Source organism: Falco punctatus (genome assembly GCF_963210335.1).
Source record: "Falco punctatus genome assembly, chromosome: 1".
NCBI lineage: Eukaryota > Metazoa > Chordata > Aves > Falconiformes > Falconidae > Falco > Falco punctatus.
Window position 1 is genome coordinate 97,141,318 of NC_137580.1, and position 22,755 is coordinate 97,164,072.

Genomic DNA, 22,755 nt, shown 5'->3' on the forward strand with positions numbered 1-22,755 from the left:
ATTGTTAATTGACAGGAGCCAAGTTAGACAAGGCAGGAGCACAGCGATGGCAATACACAGAGCCATAGGTTTGCAGTGTAGATTCTGCACTGACGGCGTGAGCTGGGGCGTAAAATGCACGCTAAATTCTATGACGGCTCTTTGAATACTCCCTGACGCAGTGTTTCTGACCCCCTGAGATTTGAGCCCCTTGTGCCAGTCAGTCTCGAGCGGAGTGAGGCCCCCCGGAGCCGCGTGCTGCAGAGGGGTGTCCGGAGCTCCCCACCTGCTGGAGGCCAGACAGTCTGCAGCGTTGTTTCCAGCAGCTCCGTTGCCCTGCACCAACGCAGCTGCAGCAGCCCAGGAGTTAATTCTTTCCAGCCCCAAAGAAGGACACGATACATCTCAAGGGATGTTAAGAATCTCCTTTATGCAAGTTACACTCCATGGCCAAGAGCACTTAACAGGTTAATGCTGCGAACGGTACCGAGACGGACACACACCAAGCCAGAACTAATACCCAGCTCCAGAGTTCTGCCATTGTGTAGTGTAATTTTACATTCTGAATGAATAGATAGTTGTAAAAAAAAATAAAATCACAAACCAATCTCTGCTTTGACAAACAAGCCTGTTACAGACAATGTCAAGTGATTTAGAGCACAAGGAAGTCATGATGATTAGAAAAGCTTTAATTAAAAGGCCATTTGAGCTCCAGGCAAACCGCTGCAGCACTTCCATTCTAGTGGCATTAAAAAAACCCAACCAACCAAAGAAACAAAAAGCCAGTGCCGCCCCCACCCCCGAGCTCCTCCTCTTGCAGGGCTCAGACCATCCCTCTGAGAAAACCAGCCGGTGAAGGGTATTTACCGGTGTGACATTTCTGCAGGATAAGAAGCTTCATTTACACAGCGAGGTATAAACAGCATCGATACAAAGTCTGTGTTATTTGTAATCACAAATAATTAATTGTAATAAATATGTATCAAGTAACTTTGCAGCACGCCTTTCAGGGCCAAGACGCAGATATGTTCCACTCGGACGTGCTCTCTGGAAGGAGAAGACGGACATTAGCAGCATTTTCTGACTCACAGCCGTACTCCCGGCCTTGGAGAACACCGGCATTCCCAGTCTCCGGCCCCTGGGAGCGAGTCCACCCAAGGCTCCGAGGCCTTGGAACGGGGGCGTGAAACCCAAACCAAACGCGCCATCCACGGCCCAGGAACAAACCCCAAGCGCATTGCTGGCAGCAACACCAGCGCCACAAACTTCCACCGACCTCCTTCACGCTTCCCTGTGGCACTTGCCTGGGAACACGCATCCCAGACGGTCACAAAGCGGCTCCCAGCCGCGCCTTCTGCTTAGTTTTCCCCTTGGTCTCTGTCAGCTCCGCGTGTGTTTGCGCTTACTCCGAGTCATTTCTCAGCTACAGATACGCTTCTACCAGGAGATGGACAAGTTTCAAGAGTAAATATTCTTCTGACATGTATCCGGCTCTTGGAAAGGGCAGTACGCGACAGACAGGTAATAACACAGCTTTCCTAAGCGCAGGAGCTGCAGGCTCTGGATGCCAACAACTAGCTCTACAACTGTTGCGCACACATTGATTTTTTTTTCACCATTCGCTGACAGAACAAGAATATACACACTTGTGTAGGCTTTTCTCTCTTCCTCACATTTGATCTTCAGGTTTGCAGTTCTCCTCACCTCGAGGAACTCCAGGTTAATGTAGGGAAGCCCGCACGTCCTCAGCTCCATCTCTAGAGGGCTCAGCATAGTCTGGAGCTGCAGGGGAATGATGGACCCAAGGCCAGCACGCACTGCAGTCATGCACGCCGGAGTCTGCGGCTCACGCACCCTCAAGCTGCGGATCGCTGTTGCGTACACGTCCTTGTTCTCCCACCTGCAAGGGCAGAGATCCAGGACAAAAAGGAGAGCGCGTAAGAGCCCTCGTGCCCTGCTCCAGCCGCAATGAGGAGAGCGCGGAACCGCATTGCGCAGCCGCCGGCCGGGCTGGCCCAGGGGCAGTGCTGAAGCACCGCCAGGAGCAGTGGGGCGGGGCCGAGCGCGTCGGCGGGGCGGAGCCTGGCCGTGGAAGGGAAGGGGGCGGGTCCCGGCCGGGAAAGGGGGCGGGGCCTGGCCGCGTGCCACCGCCCGTTGCCACGGCGCTGGGGAGCGCGGGTCGATTGTTGCGTGGATTGTTGGGTCGATTGTTGGGTGCGTTGTTGGGTGGATTGTTGGGTGCGTTGTTGGGCTGGACCCGTCCCCACAGAGCTGGGAGCGCCCGCAGCCGGGAGCGGGGTGCAGTTCTGCCCGTGCTGCGCCGTGCCAGGCCCCTCGCACTGCCGCAGCCGCTTTCCCTGCAGTGCTGAGAGCGCAGCCCTCTCCTGAGCTCTCTGCTCACCTACCCACGTCCCTAGCCACCTGCCCACCCACCCACCCACCCCCCTCCCCATCTTCCTTCCCCCCTACACACCCACCTCCCTCACCATCTTCCTCCCTACACACCTGCCCCCCGCCAGGGAGGCCCGGGGCCGAGGCAGCAGGAGGAACCCGGCTCTCCGTCCCAGGACACAGCCATGCCCTCGGCCGCCGATAACCAGGCGGCAACGCTGCGGTGCGGTCACTGGTAAGGCATGCAGCGGAGGCTGCCAGGGGTCTCCGGGAGCCATCGCTGCACACACATCCATACGTATCCCCTTGACATGCTGCCACGGGCTGGGAGGGGCAGCTCACTAACGAACATGCCCCCTTCATTACAAGCGGCTGGCACGTGGTTCTGCAGTGTCAGGGCCTGACAACCTGCTCAGCCTTGACTCAAGTTTCTGACTTGAGCACGTAGGCAGGAACCAAAGTATTTGGTAGAAACAAAGACTTGGTTTTCAGCGAGGCACACGTGAACTCCATGGTTCCAAGTTCCGGTTCAGCATCTGGCAGAAGCCGGGATGTTGAAAACAGAACCAGGAGGCACCTCCTGTTTCTCTCTGATGACGCTTCCCTTTTCCCAGCCACACCAGTGTCGGTAATACATTCGCCGACAGCGATGCCAGCTCAGAAGTTACCTCCTGAGTACAAGCAACTACAGACATTCCCTTTTTTTTCCCAAAGGGACGTGGGACTCCAAGCAGTTTCTGGCAGCATCAGCCCGGCTGGTTTGCAAGCAGCTGTGTACGTGCAGTTGAGATGCTGCTGTTGGACTTTGCTGCTTTGCCGGGCTGTTGCCTGCTTGGGATCTGGCCAAGGAGAAAACTGAACGGCTCTGCTGGTTTTCTCCTTGGTGACATGGGAAGGCACAATAGGTTATAGAACTAATGTTGGTGTTCTGGGTTGTGCTTTAGTCTGGGGAGCATCGTCTAGAAAGGATGCTACCTGCCTGAGGCAGGAACAAGGGCGAAGCTCAGAGTGCCTCAGTTCTTTTTGGATCTTCTCTGTTTGTAAGCCTTGCCTTGTCCTCCAGACAGGAAAATGAGTCTTTTTTGGGAAGGGGGTGAGCGGGGCAGTTTTGGCTCCAGAGTAAGATGGCTGCTGCTATCATTCACTGAGCAAATCTGGCCCAAGAGGGTCTGTTCTGTAGTTTTTCCGAGCAGAGCACTGTTCGACCTCTCATAGCCCGGTTAGTTTCAGGAAGAAACTCTGATCTTCACGGATGAGCTTATTAATTAGTTCATCACCTTGAACCTGGTGATAACTTGTTTATGCTGCAAAATTTGCCTTTCTCATAATGAAATCCATCCCCCTTGATTTTATCTCCATGTAGTGTGAACACTGTGACCTTTGCATGCTATAGGCGTTAATATCCCACCTATGAAGGAATGTGGAGGCCTGGCTGGGCTTGCCTTGCTCTTTAGTTACTCGGTTCTCTAAACCATGAATTCATCAAAAGCTTTCTTAGGATTTTTGTGCTGTGAAAAACTGCTTGCAACTGTGGTCAGTGTTATTTTCTGCAAAGTAACCTCTGCGATGTTTCTCATAGCAACAAGGATATTCCTGCCTCTAATTTCACGATTCATGAAGTCCACTGCAGCAGATTTCTTGCAGCGTGCCAGTACTGCGAGGTTTACATCCCAAAATCGGAAATGAAGAACCATTTTGCATCTGAGCACGTGGAGGTGAGAAACGCATTCCTCCTCTAAAACTGCTGTCCTCTGTGGCAATTAATCTCATGAGGTCTGTTTATTGTAGGTTACCTGCGAGTGTGGGATGAAGATGGAAAAACAACACTTGGAGGACCACAAGGCTGGTGAACATCTATTGATGTTAGGAGATGTTTTGAAGCTACTCGATGGTATCTCCAAGCACCGATTCCAGAGCCTTTCTGTCAGCCAGGAGCCGGACTCCAAATTGTGATTGAGGCACCCTTTTTATCGAGCCCTAAATTCACACCCTCTGAGAGAAGGTGGTTGGAAACTGCCTTCAAGCAGTGGAGCCTGCTCAAGTCTTCATATCCAAGGGTTATCTGCGATAATTGGTGATTTTGTCCTTGTTAGTGATGAGGATGAAAAATGGTGCGCTGTTTCAGAAACACAGAATATGATGAACTCCACTTCTTCCGTTCCTTTCACATGACGCATTTCTGACTGCTGCAGTGGTCATGTGCATTTTAATAAGTCATGATGTCCAACAGACTTTGAAAAGAGTTTGTAAAATCAACAGGGATTTTTTCAGTTTCTGACTCCAGTTGGCTGCCGTCACAGGCAATCTTGTAATCAATGTCAGCCCCTTCCCTTCCTATGGGCCCCCCTTGCAGACAGCTCTGCAAGTGCCACCTAAGTCTGCTTATTGCTGACAAACAAAGGATTTTCAAACGGTGAAGATATGACCAGGTCAAACCCCTGGAAGCACTTCATCCCGCACGTTTGTGCGTAGTGGTTCTAGTTTTGCCTGTAAAGCAAATGATGACGTATTCTTGCAGCATCTGCTATTCTAACAGGGCTTTCATCTCTCTGTAACCCCTCTGGAAGGGCAACTTCCCTGTCATTCAGTCGCGGGTGAAGGACATAGGCAAGCAATTCTTGCCGAGTAGTAAGTGAGCTGTAAATCTGTTCCCTCGCAGAACACACACGGAGAAGTTTTTCTAGCAGTGCTCAGTGCAATGGGATCAGGACTGGGTTTTGAGACTGTCCCTGAAAGCTATCTTCAAGAAGCACAGTGGGAAGGAATCTGCTGTCCAAGTATGACAGGTTTTAAAGGAATGTCCTGAGTCTTCGGAGTGCTTCAGCTGGCGTGTTTATGACTACACAGGTTACACAGCCTGCTGGTCTTCACATTTCTCACGTGCTATCCTACTCCAGGCTATCCTTTAGCGTAGCTTTAGATCTGGCTAAAGAAAGAAAGGACCGCTCAGCTCTTCAGCAAACGGGGAACCTCCCTCCACCTTTGCCTCACTCTTCCATATGTGAAGAAGAATCCCTCGTTCTTTTTTCCAGGCGTTTGTGTGCCTTCTGCGACTTGTCCTCTGCCCTTACTGCGAAATACAGCTGCCTTTGAGAGCCATGGTTGACCATGAACTTTACTGCAGCACACGGACGGAGGAATGCGAAAACTGCCACCGCTACATACTGGTGCGAGACCTGAAAGAACATCCTCGCGTCTGCGGGCTAGTGGGGGTACAAACCCAAGGAAGTGCACCGTCTGGCTTTGAGGATGAGGATGCACATTTGCAAGACCTCCGGCACAGTGGAAGAGAATCAGGAACAGGTAACTGCGCTGGGCCACTGTGGGGAATGCCCAAGGGGCTAGAAAAGCAGATTTATAGCAGCTGTGTAGGGGGACATCCCTTAAGGACATTAGCAGAAGCAATGTTTCAGCAGCACAAAGAAATCAGAAGCGAGGTGAGGTGCAGAGATGAGTAATAACCAGCTTCATATTGGACATTTGGCAGCCGATCCAAGCGTAAGGGTTTGTAACTCTTTCTGGGAAAACGCTGGGTAATGACAGCTCCAGAGCCACTGGGAGCGGGCTGATTTTCCCGTGGAACAGAACTGCAAAGGTATAAGCCAGCTACACAGAGGACTGCTGAGGTCCCTGGGGTGAGAGCCCAGGCCACTGCCGATTCTTTTGTCTCAAAGTATCGAGCTTCGCAACGAAAGCGGGAGTTGTTTGCTCGTGGCACATTCTGCCTGGGTTTGTGCGGCAGCTGCGCTCCTCCTCGGTTAAGCAGCAGGGTAGGTAAGATCTGGATGTGGGGTCACGCCTGTAGCACTGCGCATTTCTGCAGTGACGTCCCGGACATCGCTGAGACTCTTATCAGCGGGGCAGACATGAAGCGTCAGCTGGTTGTGGAAGGAGAAATGGTGCTAAAGGATTTATTGGAGGCAGTCGTGGGCTTTTTTAGCAGACCGCTGGCTCTATCTTGGACCCCAAAACACTACTCTCACGCTGGATGGCGTGGATTTGCTGATGTGGAATGAATTCAGCAAGTGTGACTAGAGTAACTGTTGCCTTAACGTGTGCTCAGGTTGCCGTCCTGTGACACAGAACAGCAGCCTGTTGCGTAGGGATCCAACTGCGCCAGACTTCTCTCTGGTAGGGGATGTAACTCTGCTTTGCTTTGCAGATGATGAGCCCGTCACCCTGCCGTGTCAAAGTTGTGGCTTGCGGTACCCTATCTACGAGCGGATGGATCACGAGGTTTAGTATTTTCTTGTATTACCTACTGACAAATAATGATTTTGAAAGCTCTTGTAACGTGCAACTCCAGGGCCTGTAGTTTAGTTTGCAACAGAAATGTTTGCCTTGCACATCCGAGTGATGTTAAAACCAGCATGTGTGTCTCACAGCTCAGGTGGGAGAGGAGCAGAGGCGTGTAACCTGTGTAGGTAAGAGGGGAAGGAGGCAACGCAGGCTGTCCATCTAGGAGATGGAGGAATGTCTCGCAGGGTAGATGTGAAGAGAGAGAGAGAGAAAGGTTAAGGACGTGACTCTATCGGGAGCTCAGCCTAAGCGAGGAGCGGTGGGTTTATGAAGTGCTGAGTGCCGCGCAGCGCTCAGCAGGGGATTCAGACGCTTCTCGATATTGCTGCCTGGTATTTCTGCTATGGAAAGAACACCAGGTCTTGGTGCTGCTGAAGCTGTTACTGCTGTTCAAGAACACTGGACAGGTACCAACTAGACCGCTCGGTGCTTTAATGCTTCCGTACACCTAAAGAGCAGAGTCGGGGAGGGGGGTGCCCGCGGAAGAGACAGTCCTCTGGGCTTCGCTGCTAGGACAGAGAAGTTAGGAAAACGCTAAGCTCGCTCATTTTCTCTTTCACGGCTCTTTTGCATTCTTACAGTCCTAACTAGTGACGTTGTGTTTTGCCGGTTGGTTCTTCTGGGCCTTTCCTGTCCTAGGTGATAGTAAAGTCAATATGAATAGAAATGAGATCTGACAAAATTTCATAGCTTATCACGTGTTAAATGGTCGTGCTGACAGGAAGGACAAGTCCCATCCACCTCCTATGGCAGCTGGCTGGTGGAAGACGACTTTATCTCACAAAGATAACAGATGCTTTCCTTTCTAGTTCCTATTTTTGTTTTGTGGGTTTCTGTCGTCTCCTTTTGTTATTCCTCGATGCAATCAACCGGCAGGAAAACATGACGTTATAACAAGGATAGCCAAGAGGGGCACTTCTGTGGGCAGCATGACTTGGAAATCACTGTTAAACTGATTTTTGTTTTGCATTTGGTTTTTAAGATGCCACTCATAGCAGGCCAATATCAGGAACCTGATCAGAGCTACCCTGACAGGACTCTAGGGCTGCTTTCCCCATGCTTGGCCCTGGCTTTGCAGGGTCATGTGTAGGTGTGAGAGGCACAAGCACGAACAGGAGCAGGTAGGGTTGTTGGCTGGCTGGCGGCAAGGCCCCAGCTACGGGGTGGTTCTCTTCAGCAGGACCGGCTCATGCTGCCAGGTCCAGTTTTGCTCAGGTCCTGTGATAGCCAGTCATTCTTCCTAAGCTCTGGCTAAGAGCAAATGCACGTGTCAGCAAACGATACCTACCTCTTCCGAACAAACAGTTCCCTGCTAACCTTCACCTTGCTGAGGGGGGATGCTCTGCAGTGCTTTTATGGGAATAAGTCTGAATAAACTGTCATGGAAAGAGTCAGACATCTGTTTTGTTTTAGCTCGTCTGTGTGCTGCGCCCAGCAGCTGAGGACTCCATGCCTCCTAAGGCCAAGAGGCAGAGACAAGAATCAGCAGAGCCACCCTGGACACGAAGCAAGTGCCAAGGTATGGGCAAAACACACACTTACACACGCACGGTTTTCCTTTACGTTGCAGGAACACTGGGTGTGTTCCAAGCTCACTAGATGTTGTTACCCTGTTCTGCCTCCAAAATTTACAAATCTTCGATCCTCCACCATTTTATGCAAGAAAGATGAAATCCTTAGAACTCAGTATCCTCAAAGATCTTGGTTGCAAAGCTGTATGCTGCTGGAATGGCAGTTGGCTCTACTTGTGTTACCTGAACGGTCTTGAATCTCTCCGGCTGCATTGACTGTTCCTGTGAAGCGCTGTGTTTGTGTCATCTGAGGAGATGTTTCTCCTTGGCGCACAGGTCGCTGCATGAAGAAGGAGCCTGGACCTCCTGCAGAAGAGGCCCGGCTGCCGAGGAGACCAAGGAAAACGGCAGCCGGCGGGAATGCACAGCTGCCCGCTCCCACCTCACGAGGGAAGGCCAGGAAGAAGGCGGCTGGCAAGAGGGGCAGAGCGAGGAAGAGAGGGGCCTGTGAACGTGCAGGTGCGTCACCGTCCCCTCAGAGGCCTGCCAAGTGCTCCCGCTCGGAACCCTTCACGTCCGGCCCGTCGAGATATTCTCCGAGCCAGCCAAGGTAACACCTCTGCCTTCCGTTCCAGGCAGCCACGCCGGGGCTGCCCCGAAGGGTGAGGGGCCGGCGGCACTGCAGGAACAAGTTTTGCTCTGCTGGGAGCAGGGGCGCAGCCTCAGCCTGGCGCACTCGCGTCTTCAGGCGGCAGCGACCCAGCAGCGGCGGCAGTGACAAATGCATTCCAGTCCTCCGCCCTGTCCCCTTGCGCTGCAAACCCGGGTGCCCTCGTGTGTGCTTGCAGCTGAAAGGGTGTCACTCCATGTAACGCGGCTGGTGCTTCTCCGCGTGTCAAACAGCAAACGTAGACTTTTATAGCCAAGTAGAACGGGCAAAAGGGTCCCTGGGAGACAGTGTCGCAGAGCGCCTTGGTCCCTGTCCAAGGCAGCGCTCTCACCTGAGCTTTCCTCTCTGCTCTTTGAGTACAATCTGGTGGTTCTGCTCCAAAAGAAGTGGGTCAGGGCTCAGGAGAAGCTTCCTCCCAGCCCCCGCAAAGTCTCCCTGGTGTGAAGGACCTGTGCTCAGTTAGCAGTGAGAGCGCTGACGTGGGTGGGCTGGCTTCCTCTGAAAGCATCCCTCTCCATCCTTGACAGCACCAGCAGCGAAGGAGAAAGCAGCCTCAGGACACAGCACACGGGCTGCTCCATGCAGCTGCAGGCGCCGGATCCAGAGGTGAGGCAGCCAGCGCAGAGCAGAGCAGAGCGCGTGGCGTCGCTCCCGCGTCGGGTGCGCTACGGGACGCCTCCGTTGCGGAGCGCTCGGTGGGCAGCGCTGGGCTCTGCTGGTGCACGGGCGGCATGAAGCGCTGAGGGCTGACGCGCTGTGGGCTCGCTGCACGCTGGGCTCATCCTGAGCGGGGCTTGCTGGGAGGAGAGGGCAGCGCCTGCCCTGCTGCTCCTCACGGCGCTTTGTTCAGGGGCATGAGCTGATGTTACAGCCCTTCCTGCACCAGCGAGGCTCTTATCAGTGGCTTCCACTCAGGGACTCTTTGCAAACAGCATTTTCACTTGTTCTTTTTCCCTTTCCCTTTAGCTGATGACCAGGAGCCAGGCAGCTTCGCAGCCACAGGGGAACGGACCCAGCAACTGATAAAGCCACGTTCGGCCCTCTGCGGACTAATTCCATGCAGTAGAAGTCATTTCTTTTAGCATAAGAAAATTACTATGTTGCCATGTCATTGAATTTCTACAGATATTGTCATTTACAAATAAATTATTTATTTTTGCGCAGGAGAATTCCTATACTGCCATGTCACTGAGTTTCTACAAATTTAGATAGTTATAGGCAGTTGTAGTTACAGCTGGCTATAGGCATAGGCGGCTACAGGCAGTGATCACGATATATATAGGTACTTTTAGGGTGTTCAAGTATACTACAGGTTTTCACTCCTATGATCTATACCAGTAGCACCCCACACTAGCGGCCCCCACCGTGACCTTGAAACCCCCCTGGGCTGTGTTTCTGGCGAGCTCTTTGCAATACCCCCTGACGCAGTGTTTGTGACCCCCTGAAATTTCAGCCCCTTGTGCCAGCCAGTCTCGAGTGGAGTGAGGCCCCCCCGGAGCTGCGTGCCGCAGAGGGGCATCCAGAGCCCCCTGCCTGCGGGAGGCCAGGCTCCTTGGCCAGCGGCTGGAGCACGCCCAAGGCGCAGCGGGATGTGGGATGGAGGCCAGTGGGAAGGTGCCGGGATGGTGCCAGGGCACCCTCACAGCCCTGGCAGCTGGACCCCTCCCTGGAGCCCGGCGTTGCGTCCCCCCTGGGCCCAGCACAGCACATCTTCTGGCGTCTCACAGGGAATGGGGGTCTGCGCCTCCGCCGCATGTGTTCAGGGGTCACCTGCATGCCCAGGACACAGACAGGGGGATGGTGGCAGCCGGGGGTAAGCTCTGAGCTGGGGCTTCCTTGGGGGACATTTCTTAGTAGCATAGACTGATATAGTATTCAAAAGTTTACATTCTAAATAGAGTTAAATGTTTTCTCCAAACATGGTGCAATCCCATATGACATACGGAATATAGAAGGCTAATGTCAAAAAATGGCATCTGTCTGTTCAGTGTGCTATCAGCTTGAGGTTAAGGGATTCTGAAGGGTCTCGTGCCCTTTACCCTTGAGAAACTCTGACTCAGATATATAGGATGAAATTCAACCCACTTAATGGCGGGACTCCCTCCTCTGATAGGTTGATTTTCCCTGACTAACCAGGCTAACAAAAGACCAGTTGGGAAGTATAAATCAGAGGATGTTATCAGCTCCTTCTGGAGAAAAACCCAACCAGGATGTTAACAGAGTGAGCTAAGAAGCCCCAAGAGACAGAAAAGTGCTTTATTGCCTTCAGAGCACGTTCTGACTCATTGTTAATTGACAGGAGCCAAGTTAGACAAGGCAGGAGCACAGCGATGGCAATACACAGAGCCATAGGTTTGCAGTGTAGATTCTGCACTGACGGCGTGAGCTGGGGCGTAAAATGCACGCTAAATTCTATGACGGCTCTTTGAATACTCCCTGACGCAGTGTTTCTGACCCCCTGAGATTTGAGCCCCTTGTGCCAGTCAGTCTCGAGCGGAGTGAGGCCCCCCGGAGCCGCGTGCTGCAGAGGGGTGTCCGGAGCTCCCCACCTGCTGGAGGCCAGACAGTCTGCAGCGTTGTTTCCAGCAGCTCCGTTGCCCTGCACCAACGCAGCTGCAGCAGCCCAGGAGTTAATTCTTTCCAGCCCCAAAGAAGGACACGATACATCTCAAGGGATGTTAAGAATCTCCTTTATGCAAGTTACACTCCATGGCCAAGAGCACTTAACAGGTTAATGCTGCGAACGGTACCGAGACGGACACACACCAAGCCAGAACTAATACCCAGCTCCAGAGTTCTGCCATTGTGTAGTGTAATTTTACATTCTGAATGAATAGATAGTTGTAAAAAAAAATAAAATCACAAACCAATCTCTGCTTTGACAAACAAGCCTGTTACAGACAACGTCAAGTGATTTAGAGCACAAGGAAGTCATGATGATTAGAAAAGCTTTAATTAAAAGGCCATTTGAGCTCCAGGCAAACCGCTGCAGCACTTCCATTCTAGTGGCATTAAAAAAACCCAACCAACCAAAGAAACAAAAAGCCAGTGCCGCCCCCACCCCCGAGCTCCTCCTCTTGCAGGGCTCAGACCATCCCTCTGAGAAAACCAGCCGGTGAAGGGTATTTACCGGTGTGACATTTCTGCAGGATAAGAAGCTTCATTTACACAGCGAGGTATAAACAGCATCGATACAAAGTCTGTGTTATTTGTAATCACAAATAATTAATTGTAATAAATATGTATCAAGTAACTTTGCAGCACGCCTTTCAGGGCCAAGACGCAGATATGTTCCACTCGGACGTGCTCTCTGGAAGGAGAAGACGGACATTAGCAGCATTTTCTGACTCACAGCCGTACTCCCGGCCTTGGAGAACACCGGCATTCCCAGTCTCCGGCCCCTGGGAGCGAGTCCACCCAAGGCTCCGAGGCCTTGGAACGGGGGCGTGAAACCCAAACCAAACGCGCCATCCACGGCCCAGGAACAAACCCCAAGCGCATTGCTGGCAGCAACACCAGCGCCACAAACTTCCACCGACCTCCTTCACGCTTCCCTGTGGCACTTGCCTGGGAACACGCATCCCAGACGGTCACAAAGCGGCTCCCAGCCGCGCCTTCTGCTTAGTTTTCCCCTTGGTCTCTGTCAGCTCCGCGTGTGTTTGCGCTTACTCCGAGTCATTTCTCAGCTACAGATACGCTTCTACCAGGAGATGGACAAGTTTCAAGAGTAAATATTCTTCTGACATGTATCCGGCTCTTGGAAAGGGCAGTACGCGACAGACAGGTAATAACACAGCTTTCCTAAGCACAGGAGCTGCAGGCTCTGGATGCCAACAACTAGCTCTACAACTGTTGCGCACACATTGATTTTTTTTTCACCATTCGCTGACAGAACAAGAATATACACACTTGTGTAGGCTTTTCTCTCTTCCTCACATTTGATCTTCAGGTTTGCAGTTCTCCTCACCTCGAGGAACTCCAGGTTAATGTAGGGAAGCCCGCACGTCCTCAGCTCCATCTCTAGAGGGCTCAGCATAGTCTGGAGCTGCAGGGGAATGATGGACCCAAGGCCAGCACGCACTGCAGTCATGCACGCCGGAGTCTGCGGCTCACGCACCCTCAAGCTGCGGATCGCTGTTGCGTACACGTCCTTGTTCTCCCACCTGCAAGGGCAGAGATCCAGGACAAAAAGGAGAGCGCGTAAGAGCCCTCGTGCCCTGCTCCAGCCGCAATGAGGAGAGCGCGGAACCGCATTGCGCAGCCGCCGGCCGGGCTGGCCCAGGGGCAGTGCTGAAGCACCGCCAGGAGCAGTGGGGCGGGGCCGAGCGCGTCGGCGGGGCGGAGCCTGGCCGTGGAAGGGAAGGGGGCGGGTCCCGGCCGGGAAAGGGGGCGGGGCCTGGCCGCGTGCCACCGCCCGTTGCCACGGCGCTGGGGAGCGCGGGTCGATTGTTGCGTGGATTGTTGGGTCGATTGTTGGGTGCGTTGTTGGGTGGATTGTTGGGTGCGTTGTTGGGCTGGACCCGTCCCCACAGAGCTGGGAGCGCCCGCAGCCGGGAGCGGGGTGCAGTTCTGCCCGTGCTGCGCCGTGCCAGGCCCCTCGCACTGCCGCAGCCGCTTTCCCTGCAGTGCTGAGAGCGCAGCCCTCTCCTGAGCTCTCTGCTCACCTACCCACGTCCCTAGCCACCTGCCCACCCACCCACCCACCCCCCTCCCCATCTTCCTTCCCCCCTACACACCCACCTCCCTCACCATCTTCCTCCCTACACACCTGCCCCCCGCCAGGGAGGCCCGGGGCCGAGGCAGCAGGAGGAACCCGGCTCTCCGTCCCAGGACACAGCCATGCCCTCGGCCGCCGATAACCAGGCGGCAACGCTGCGGTGCGGTCACTGGTAAGGCATGCAGCGGAGGCTGCCAGGGGTCTCCGGGAGCCATCGCTGCACACACATCCATACGTATCCCCTTGACATGCTGCCACGGGCTGGGAGGGGCAGCTCACTAACGAACATGCCCCCTTCATTACAAGCGGCTGGCACGTGGTTCTGCAGTGTCAGGGCCTGACAACCTGCTCAGCCTTGACTCAAGTTTCTGACTTGAGCACGTAGGCAGGAACCAAAGTATTTGGTAGAAACAAAGACTTGGTTTTCAGCGAGGCACACGTGAACTCCATGGTTCCAAGTTCCGGTTCAGCATCTGGCAGAAGCCGGGATGTTGAAAACAGAACCAGGAGGCACCTCCTGTTTCTCTCTGATGACGCTTCCCTTTTCCCAGCCACACCAGTGTCGGTAATACATTCGCCGACAGCGATGCCAGCTCAGAAGTTACCTCCTGAGTACAAGCAACTACAGACATTCCCTTTTTTTTCCCAAAGGGACGTGGGACTCCAAGCAGTTTCTGGCAGCATCAGCCCGGCTGGTTTGCAAGCAGCTGTGTACGTGCAGTTGAGATGCTGCTGTTGGACTTTGCTGCTTTGCCGGGCTGTTGCCTGCTTGGGATCTGGCCAAGGAGAAAACTGAACGGCTCTGCTGGTTTTCTCCTTGGTGACATGGGAAGGCACAATAGGTTATAGAACTAATGTTGGTGTTCTGGGTTGTGCTTTAGTCTGGGGAGCATCGTCTAGAAAGGATGCTACCTGCCTGAGGCAGGAACAAGGGCGAAGCTCAGAGTGCCTCAGTTCTTTTTGGATCTTCTCTGTTTGTAAGCCTTGCCTTGTCCTCCAGACAGGAAAATGAGTCTTTTTTGGGAAGGGGGTGAGCGGGGCAGTTTTGGCTCCAGAGTAAGATGGCTGCTGCTATCATTCACTGAGCAAATCTGGCCCAAGAGGGTCTGTTCTGTAGTTTTTCCGAGCAGAGCACTGTTCGACCTCTCATAGCCCGGTTAGTTTCAGGAAGAAACTCTGATCTTCACGGATGAGCTTATTAATTAGTTCATCACCTTGAACCTGGTGATAACTTGTTTATGCTGCAAAATTTGCCTTTCTCATAATGAAATCCATCCCCCTTGATTTTATCTCCATGTAGTGTGAACACTGTGACCTTTGCATGCTATAGGCGTTAATATCCCACCTATGAAGGAATGTGGAGGCCTGGCTGGGCTTGCCTTGCTCTTTAGTTACTCGGTTCTCTAAACCATGAATTCATCAAAAGCTTTCTTAGGATTTTTGTGCTGTGAAAAACTGCTTGCAACTGTGGTCAGTGTTATTTTCTGCAAAGTAACCTCTGCGATGTTTCTCATAGCAACAAGGATATTCCTGCCTCTAATTTCACGATTCATGAAGTCCACTGCAGCAGATTTCTTGCAGCGTGCCAGTACTGCGAGGTTTACATCCCAAAATCGGAAATGAAGAACCATTTTGCATCTGAGCACGTGGAGGTGAGAAACGCATTCCTGCTCTAAAACTGCTGTCCTCTGTGGCAATTAATCTCATGAGGTCTGTTTATTGTAGGTTACCTGCGAGTGTGGGATGAAGATGGAAAAACAACACTTGGAGGACCACAAGGTTGGTGAACATCTATTGATGTTAGGAGATGTTTTGAAGCTACTCGATGGTATTTCCAAGCACCGATTCCAGAGCCTTTCTGTCAGCCAGGAGCCGGACTCCAAATTGTGATTGAGGCACCCTTTTTATCGAGCCCTAAATTCACACCCTCTGAGAGAAGGTGGTTGGAAACTGCCTTCAAGCAGTGGAGCCTGCTCAAGTCTTCATATCCAAGGGTTATCTGCGATAATTGGTGATTTTGTCCTTGTTAGTGATGAGGATGAAAAATGGTGCGCTGTTTCAGAAACACAGAATATGATGAACTCCACTTCTTCCGTTCCTTTCACATGACGCATTTCTGACTGCTGCAGTGGTCATGTGCATTTTAATAAGTCATGATGTCCAACAGACTTTGAAAAGAGTTTGTAAAATCAACAGGGATTTTTTCAGTTTCTGACTCCAGTTGGCTGCCGTCACAGGCAATCTTGTAATCAATGTCAGCCCCTTCCCTTCCTATGGGCCCCCCTTGCAGACAGCTCTGCAAGTGCCACCTAAGTCTGCTTATTGCTGACAAACAAAGGATTTTCAAACGGTGAAGATATGACCAGGTCAAACCCCTGGAAGCACTTCATCCCGCACGTTTGTGCGTAGTGGTTCTAGTTTTGCCTGTAAAGCAAATGATGACGTATTCTTGCAGCATCTGCTATTCTAACAGGGCTTTCATCTCTCTGTAACCCCTCTGGAAGGGCAACTTCCCTGTCATTCAGTCGCGGGTGAAGGACATAGGCAAGCAATTCTTGCCGAGTAGTAAGTGAGCTGTAAATCTGTTCCCTCGCAGAACACACACGGAGAAGTTTTTCTAGCAGTGCTCAGTGCAATGGGATCAGGACTGGGTTTTGAGACTGTCCCTGAAAGCTATCTTCAAGAAGCACAGTGGGAAGGAATCTGCTGTCCAAGTATGACAGGTTTTAAAGGAATGTCCTGAGTCTTCGGAGTGCTTCAGCTGGCGTGTTTATGACTACACAGGTTACACAGCCTGCTGGTCTTCACATTTCTCACGTGCTATCCTACTCCAGGCTATCCTTTAGCGTAGCTTTAGATCTGGCTAAAGAAAGAAAGGACCGCTCAGCTCTTCAGCAAACGGGGAACCTCCCTCCACCTTTGCCTCACTCTTCCATATGTGAAGAAGAATCCCTCGTTCTTTTTTCCAGGCGTTTGTGTGCCTTCTGCGACTTGTCCTCTGCCCTTACTGCGAAATACAGCTGCCTTTGAGAGCCATGGTTGACCATGAACTTTACTGCAGCACACGGACGGAGGAATGCGAAAACTGCCACCGCTACATACTGGTGCGAGACCTGAAAGAACATCCTCGCGTCTGCGGGCTAGTGGGGGTACAAACCCAAGGAAGTGCACCGTCTGGCTTTGAGGATGAGGATGCACATTTGCAAGACCTCCGGCACAGTGGAAGAGAATCAGGAACAGGTAACTGCGCTGGGCCACTGTGGGGAATGCCCAAGGGGCTAGAAAAGCAGATTTATAGCAGCTGTGTAGGGGGACATCCCTTAAGGACATTAGCAGAAGCAATGTTTCAGCAGCACAAAGAAATCAGAAGCGAGGTGAGGTGCAGAGATGAGTAATAACCAGCTTCATATTGGACATTTGGCAGCCGATCCAAGCGTAAGGGTTTGTAACTCTTTCTGGGAAAACGCTGGGTAATGACAGCTCCAGAGCCACTGGGAGCGGGCTGATTTTCCCGTGGAACAGAACTGCAAAGGTATAAGCCAGCTACACAGAGGACTGCTGAGGTCCCTGGGGTGAGAGCCCAGGCCACTGCCGATTCTTTTGTCTCAAAGTATCGAGCTTCGCAACGAAAGCGGGAGTTGTTTGCTCGTGGCACATTCTGCCTGGGTTTGTGCGGCAGCTGCGCTCCTCCTCGGTTAAGCAGCAGGGTAGGTAAGATCTGGATGTGGGGTCACGCCTGTAGCACTGCGCATTTCTGCAGTGACGTCCCGGACATCGCTGAGACTCTTATCAGCGGGGCAGACATGAAGCGTCAGCTGGTTGTGGAAGGAGAAATGGTGCTAAAGGATTTATTGGAGGCAGTCGTGGGCTTTTTTAGCAGACCGCTGGCTCTATCTTGGACCCCAAAACACTACTCTCACGCTGGATGGCGTGGATTTGCTGATGTGGAATGAATTCAGCAAGTGTGACTAGAGTAACTGTTGCCTTAACGTGTGCTCAGGTTGCCGTCCTGTGACACAGAACAGCAGCCTGTTGCGTAGGGATCCAACTGCGCCAGACTTCTCTCTGGTAGGGGATGTAACTCTGCTTTGCTTTGCAGATGATGAGCCCGTCACCCTGCCGTGTCAAAGTTGTGGCTTGCGGTACCCTATCTACGAGCGGATGGATCACGAGGTTTAGTATTTTCTTGTATTACCTACTGACAAATAATGATTTTGAAAGCTCTTGTAACGTGCAACTCCAGGGCCTGTAGTTTAGTTTGCAACAGAAATGTTTGCCTTGCACATCCGAGTGATGTTAAAACCAGCATGTGTGTCTCACAGCTCAGGTGGGAGAGGAGCAGAGGCGTGTAACCTGTGTAGGTAAGAGGGGAAGGAGGCAACGCAGGCTGTCCATCTAGGAGATGGAGGAATGTCTCGCAGGGTAGATGTGAAGAGAGAGAGAGAGAAAGGTTAAGGACGTGACTCTATCGGGAGCTCAGCCTAAGCGAGGAGCGGTGGGTTTATGAAGTGCTGAGTGCCGCGCAGCGCTCAGCAGGGGATTCAGACGCTTCTCGATATTGCTGCCTGGTATTTCTGCTATGGAAAGAACACCAGGTCTTGGTGCTGCTGAAGCTGTTACTGCTGTTCAAGAACACTGGACAGGTACCAACTAGACCGCTTGGTGCTTTAATGCTTCCGTACACCTAAAGAGCAGAGTCGGGGAGGGGGGTGCCCGCGGAAGAGACAGTCCTCTGGGCTTCGCTGCTAGGACAGAGAAGTTAGGAAAACGCTAAGCTCGCTCATTTTCTCTTTCACGGCTCTTTTGCATTCTTACAGTCCTAACTAGTGACGTTGTGTTTTGCCGGTTGGTTCTTCTGGGCCTTTCCTGTCCTAGGTGATAGTAAAGTCAATATGAATAGAAATGAGATCTGACAAAATTTCATAGCTTATCACGTGTTAAATGGTCGTGCTGACAGGAAGGACAAGTCCCATCCACCTCCTATGGCAGCTGGCTGGTGGAAGACGACTTTATCTCACAAAGATAACAGATGCTTTCCTTTCTAGTTCCTATTTTTGTTTTGTGGGTTTCTGTCGTCTCCTTTTGTTATTCCTCGATGCAATCAACCGGCAGGAAAACATGACGTTATAACAAGGATAGCCAAGAGGGGCACTTCTGTGGGCAGCATGACTTGGAAATCACTGTTAAACTGATTTTTGTTTTGCATTTGGTTTTTAAGATGCCACTCATAGCAGGCCAATATCAGGAACCTGATCAGAGCTACCCTGACAGGACTCTAGGGCTGCTTTCCCCATGCTTGGCCCTGGCTTTGCAGGGTCATGTGTAGGTGTGAGAGGCACAAGCACGAACAGGAGCAGGTAGGGTTGTTGGCTGGCTGGCGGCAAGGCCCCAGCTACGGGGTGGTTCTCTTCAGCAGGACCGGCTCATGCTGCCAGGTCCAGTTTTGCTCAGGTCCTGTGATAGCCAGTCATTCTTCCTAAGCTCTGGCTAAGAGCAAATGCACGTGTCAGCAAACGATACCTACCTCTTCCGAACAAACAGTTCCCTGCTAACCTTCACCTTGCTGAGGGGGGATGCTCTGCAGTGCTTTTATGGGAATAAGTCTGAATAAACTGTCATGGAAAGAGTCAGACATCTGTTTTGTTTTAGCTCGTCTGTGTGCTGCGCCCAGCAGCTGAGGACTCCATGCCTCCTAAGGCCAAGAGGCAGAGACAAGAATCAGCAGAGCCACCCTGGACACGAAGCAAGTGCCAAGGTATGGGCAAAACACACACTTACACACGCACGGTTTTCCTTTACGTTGCAGGAACACTGGGTGTGTTCCAAGCTCACTAGATGTTGTTACCCTGTTCTGCCTCCAAAATTTACAAATCTTCGATCCTCCACCATTTTATGCAAGAAAGATGAAATCCTTAGAACTCAGTATCCTCAAAGATCTTGGTTGCAAAGCTGTATGCTGCTGGAATGGCAGTTGGCTCTACTTGTGTTACCTGAACGGTCTTGAATCTCTCCGGCTGCATTGACTGTTCCTGTGAAGCGCTGTGTTTGTGTCATCTGAGGAGATGTTTCTCCTTGGCGCACAGGTCGCTGCATGAAGAAGGAGCCTGGACCTCCTGCAGAAGAGGCCCGGCTGCCGAGGAGACCAAGGAAAACGGCAGCCGGCGGGAATGCACAGCTGCCCGCTCCCACCTCACGAGGGAAGGCCAGGAAGAAGGCGGCTGGCAAGAGGGGCAGAGCGAGGAAGAGAGGGGCCTGTGAACGTGCAGGTGCGTCACCGTCCCCTCAGAGGCCTGCCAAGTGCTCCCGCTCGGAACCCTTCACGTCCGGCCCGTCGAGATATTCTCCGAGCCAGCCAAGGTAACACCTCTGCCTTCCGTTCCAGGCAGCCGCGCCGGGGCTGCCCCGAAGGGTGAGGGGCCGGCGGCACTGCAGGAACAAGTTTTGCTCTGCTGGGAGCAGGGGCGCAGCCTCAGCCTGGCGCACTCGCGTCTTCAGGCGGCAGCGACCCAGCAGCGGCGGCAGTGACAAATGCATTCCAGTCCTCCGCCCTGTCCCCTTGCGCTGCAAACCCGGGTGCCCTCGTGTGTGCTTGCAGCTGAAAGGGTGTCACTCCATGTAACGCGGCTGGTGCTTCTCCGCGTGTCAAACAGCAAACGTAGACTTTTATAGCCAAGTAGAACGGGCAAAAGGGTCCCTGGGAGACAGTGTCGCAGAGCGCCTTGGTCCCTGTCCAAGGCAGCGCTCTCACCTGAGCTTTCCTCTCTGCTCTTTGAGTACAATCTGGTGGTTCTGCTCCAAAAGAAGTGGGTCAGGGCTCAGGAGAAGCTTCCTCCCAGCCCCCGCAAAGTCTCCCTGGTGTGAAGGACCTGTGCTCAGTTAGCAGTGAGAGCGCTGACGTGGGTGGGCTGGCTTCCTCTGAAAGCATCCCTCTCCATCCTTGACAGCACCAGCAGCGAAGGAGAAAGCAGCCTCAGGACACAGCACACGGGCTGCTCCATGCAGCTGCAGGCGCCGGATCCAGAGGTGAGGCAGCCAGCGCAGAGCAGAGCAGAGCGCGTGGCGTCGCTCCCGCGTCGGGTGCGCTACGGGACGCCTCCGTTGCGGAGCGCTCGGTGGGCAGCGCTGGGCTCTGCTGGTGCACGGGCGGCATGAAGCGCTGAGGGCTGACGCGCTGTGGGCTCGCTGCACGCTGGGCTCATCCTGAGCGGGGCTTGCTGGGAGGAGAGGGCAGCGCCTGCCCTGCTGCTCCTCACGGCGCTTTGTTCAGGGGCATGAGCTGATGTTACAGCCCTTCCTGCACCAGCGAGGCTCTTATCAGTGGCTTCCACTCAGGGACTCTTTGCAAACAGCATTTTCACTTGTTCTTTTTCCCTTTCCCTTTAGCTGATGACCAGGAGCCAGGCAGCTTCGCAGCCACAGGGGAACGGACCCAGCAACTGATAAAGCCACGTTCGGCCCTCTGCGGACTAATTCCATGCAGTAGAAGTCATTTCTTTTAGCATAAGAAAATTACTATGTTGCCATGTCATTGAATTTCTACAGATATTGTCATTTACAAATAAATTATTTATTTTTGCGCAGGAGAATTCCTATACTGCCATGTCACTGAGTTTCTACAAATTTAGATAGTTATAGGCAGTTGTAGTTACAGCTGGCTATAGGCATAGGCGGCTACAGGCAGTGATCACGATATATATAGGTACTTTTAGGGTGTTCAAGTATACTACAGGTTTTCACTCCTATGATCTATACCAGTAGCACCCCACACTAGCGGCCCCCACCGTGACCTTGAAACCCCCCTGGGCTGTGTTTCTGGCGAGCTCTTTGCAATACCCCCTGACGCAGTGTTTGTGACCCCCTGAAATTTCAGCCCCTTGTGCCAGCCAGTCTCGAGTGGAGTGAGGCCCCCCCGGAGCTGCGTGCCGCAGAGGGGCATCCAGAGCCCCCTGCCTGCGGGAGGCCAGGCTCCTTGGCCAGCGGCTGGAGCACGCCCAAGGCGCAGCGGGATGTGGGATGGAGGCCAGTGGGAAGGTGCCGGGATGGTGCCAGGGCACCCTCACAGCCCTGGCAGCTGGACCCCTCCCTGGAGCCCGGCGTTGCGTCCCCCCTGGGCCCAGCACAGCACATCTTCTGGCGTCTCACAGGGAATGGGGGTCTGCGCCTCCGCCGCATGTGTTCAGGGGTCACCTGCATGCCCAGGACACAGACAGGGGGATGGTGGCAGCCGGGGGTAAGCTCTGAGCTGGGGCTTCCTTGGGGGACATTTCTTAGTAGCATAGACTGATATAGTATTCAAAAGTTTACATTCTAAATAGAGTTAAATGTTTTCTCCAAACATGGTGCAATCCCATATGACATACGGAATATAGAAGGCTAATGTCAAAAAATGGCATCTGTCTGTTCAGTGTGCTATCAGCTTGAGGTTAAGGGATTCTGAAGGGTCTCGTGCCCTTTACCCTTGAGAAACTCTGACTCAGATATATAGGATGAAATTCAACCCACTTAATGGCGGGACTCCCTCCTCTGATAGGTTGATTTTCCCTGACTAACCAGGCTAACAAAAGACCAGTTGGGAAGTATAAATCAGAGGATGTTATCAGCTCCTTCTGGAGAAAAACCCAACCAGGATGTTAACAGAGTGAGCTAAGAAGCCCCAAGAGACAGAAAAGTGCTTTATTGCCTTCAGAGCACGTTCTGACTCATTGTTAATTGACAGGAGCCAAGTTAGACAAGGCAGGAGCACAGCGATGGCAATACACAGAGCCATAGGTTTGCAGTGTAGATTCTGCACTGACGGCGTGAGCTGGGGCGTAAAATGCACGCTAAATTCTATGACGGCTCTTTGAATACTCCCTGACGCAGTGTTTCTGACCCCCTGAGATTTGAGCCCCTTGTGCCAGTCAGTCTCGAGCGGAGTGAGGCCCCCCGGAGCCGCGTGCTGCAGAGGGGTGTCCGGAGCTCCCCACCTGCTGGAGGCCAGACAGTCTGCAGCGTTGTTTCCAGCAGCTCCGTTGCCCTGCACCAACGCAGCTGCAGCAGCCCAGGAGTTAATTCTTTCCAGCCCCAAAGAAGGACACGATACATCTCAAGGGATGTTAAGAATCTCCTTTATGCAAGTTACACTCCATGGCCAAGAGCACTTAACAGGTTAATGCTGCGAACGGTACCGAGACGGACACACACCAAGC

At 52.7% G+C, this 22,755-nt stretch overlaps 3 protein-coding genes across 4 annotated transcripts; all 3 read left to right on the forward strand.

Annotated features, from left to right (window-relative positions):
- The first annotated feature begins 2,333 nt into the window (after positions 1-2,333).
- On the forward strand, positions 2,334-10,527 carry LOC308064075 (uncharacterized protein). 2 transcript variants are annotated; one of them, XM_080387968.1, is made up of 4 exons: positions 2,334-8,188; positions 8,517-8,790; positions 9,378-9,456; positions 9,817-10,527. In XM_080387968.1, the coding sequence occupies exons 1-4, from the start codon at positions 8,119-8,121 to the stop codon at positions 9,871-9,873; spliced, it is 480 nt and encodes a 159-aa protein (XP_080244094.1). In that variant the 5' UTR covers positions 2,334-8,118; the 3' UTR covers positions 9,874-10,527. The 2 variants fall into 2 exon arrangements, 1 of the variants encoding a protein (XP_080244094.1); XR_013928196.1 differs by having other exon boundaries at positions 2,334-4,085; positions 4,159-8,790; positions 9,378-10,527.
- Positions 10,528-15,293: 4,766 nt separating this feature from the next.
- LOC308061269 (uncharacterized protein) lies at positions 15,294-17,746 on the forward strand (the record flags this gene model as incomplete). The annotated part of the gene is made up of 3 exons (XM_080380986.1): positions 15,294-15,346; positions 16,537-16,807; positions 17,667-17,746. Exons 1-3 carry the CDS (start codon positions 15,311-15,313, stop codon positions 17,744-17,746), a joined length of 387 nt encoding a protein of 128 aa, XP_080237112.1. The 5' UTR covers positions 15,294-15,310.
- Positions 17,747-19,187: 1,441 nt separating this feature from the next.
- Positions 19,188-21,055, forward strand: LOC308061263 (uncharacterized protein). Its single transcript, XM_080380975.1, has 4 exons — positions 19,188-19,322; positions 19,651-19,924; positions 20,512-20,590; positions 20,951-21,055. The coding sequence occupies exons 1-4, from the start codon at positions 19,253-19,255 to the stop codon at positions 21,005-21,007; spliced, it is 480 nt and encodes a 159-aa protein (XP_080237101.1). The 5' UTR covers positions 19,188-19,252; the 3' UTR covers positions 21,008-21,055.
- Positions 21,056-22,755: the final 1,700 nt, after the last annotated feature.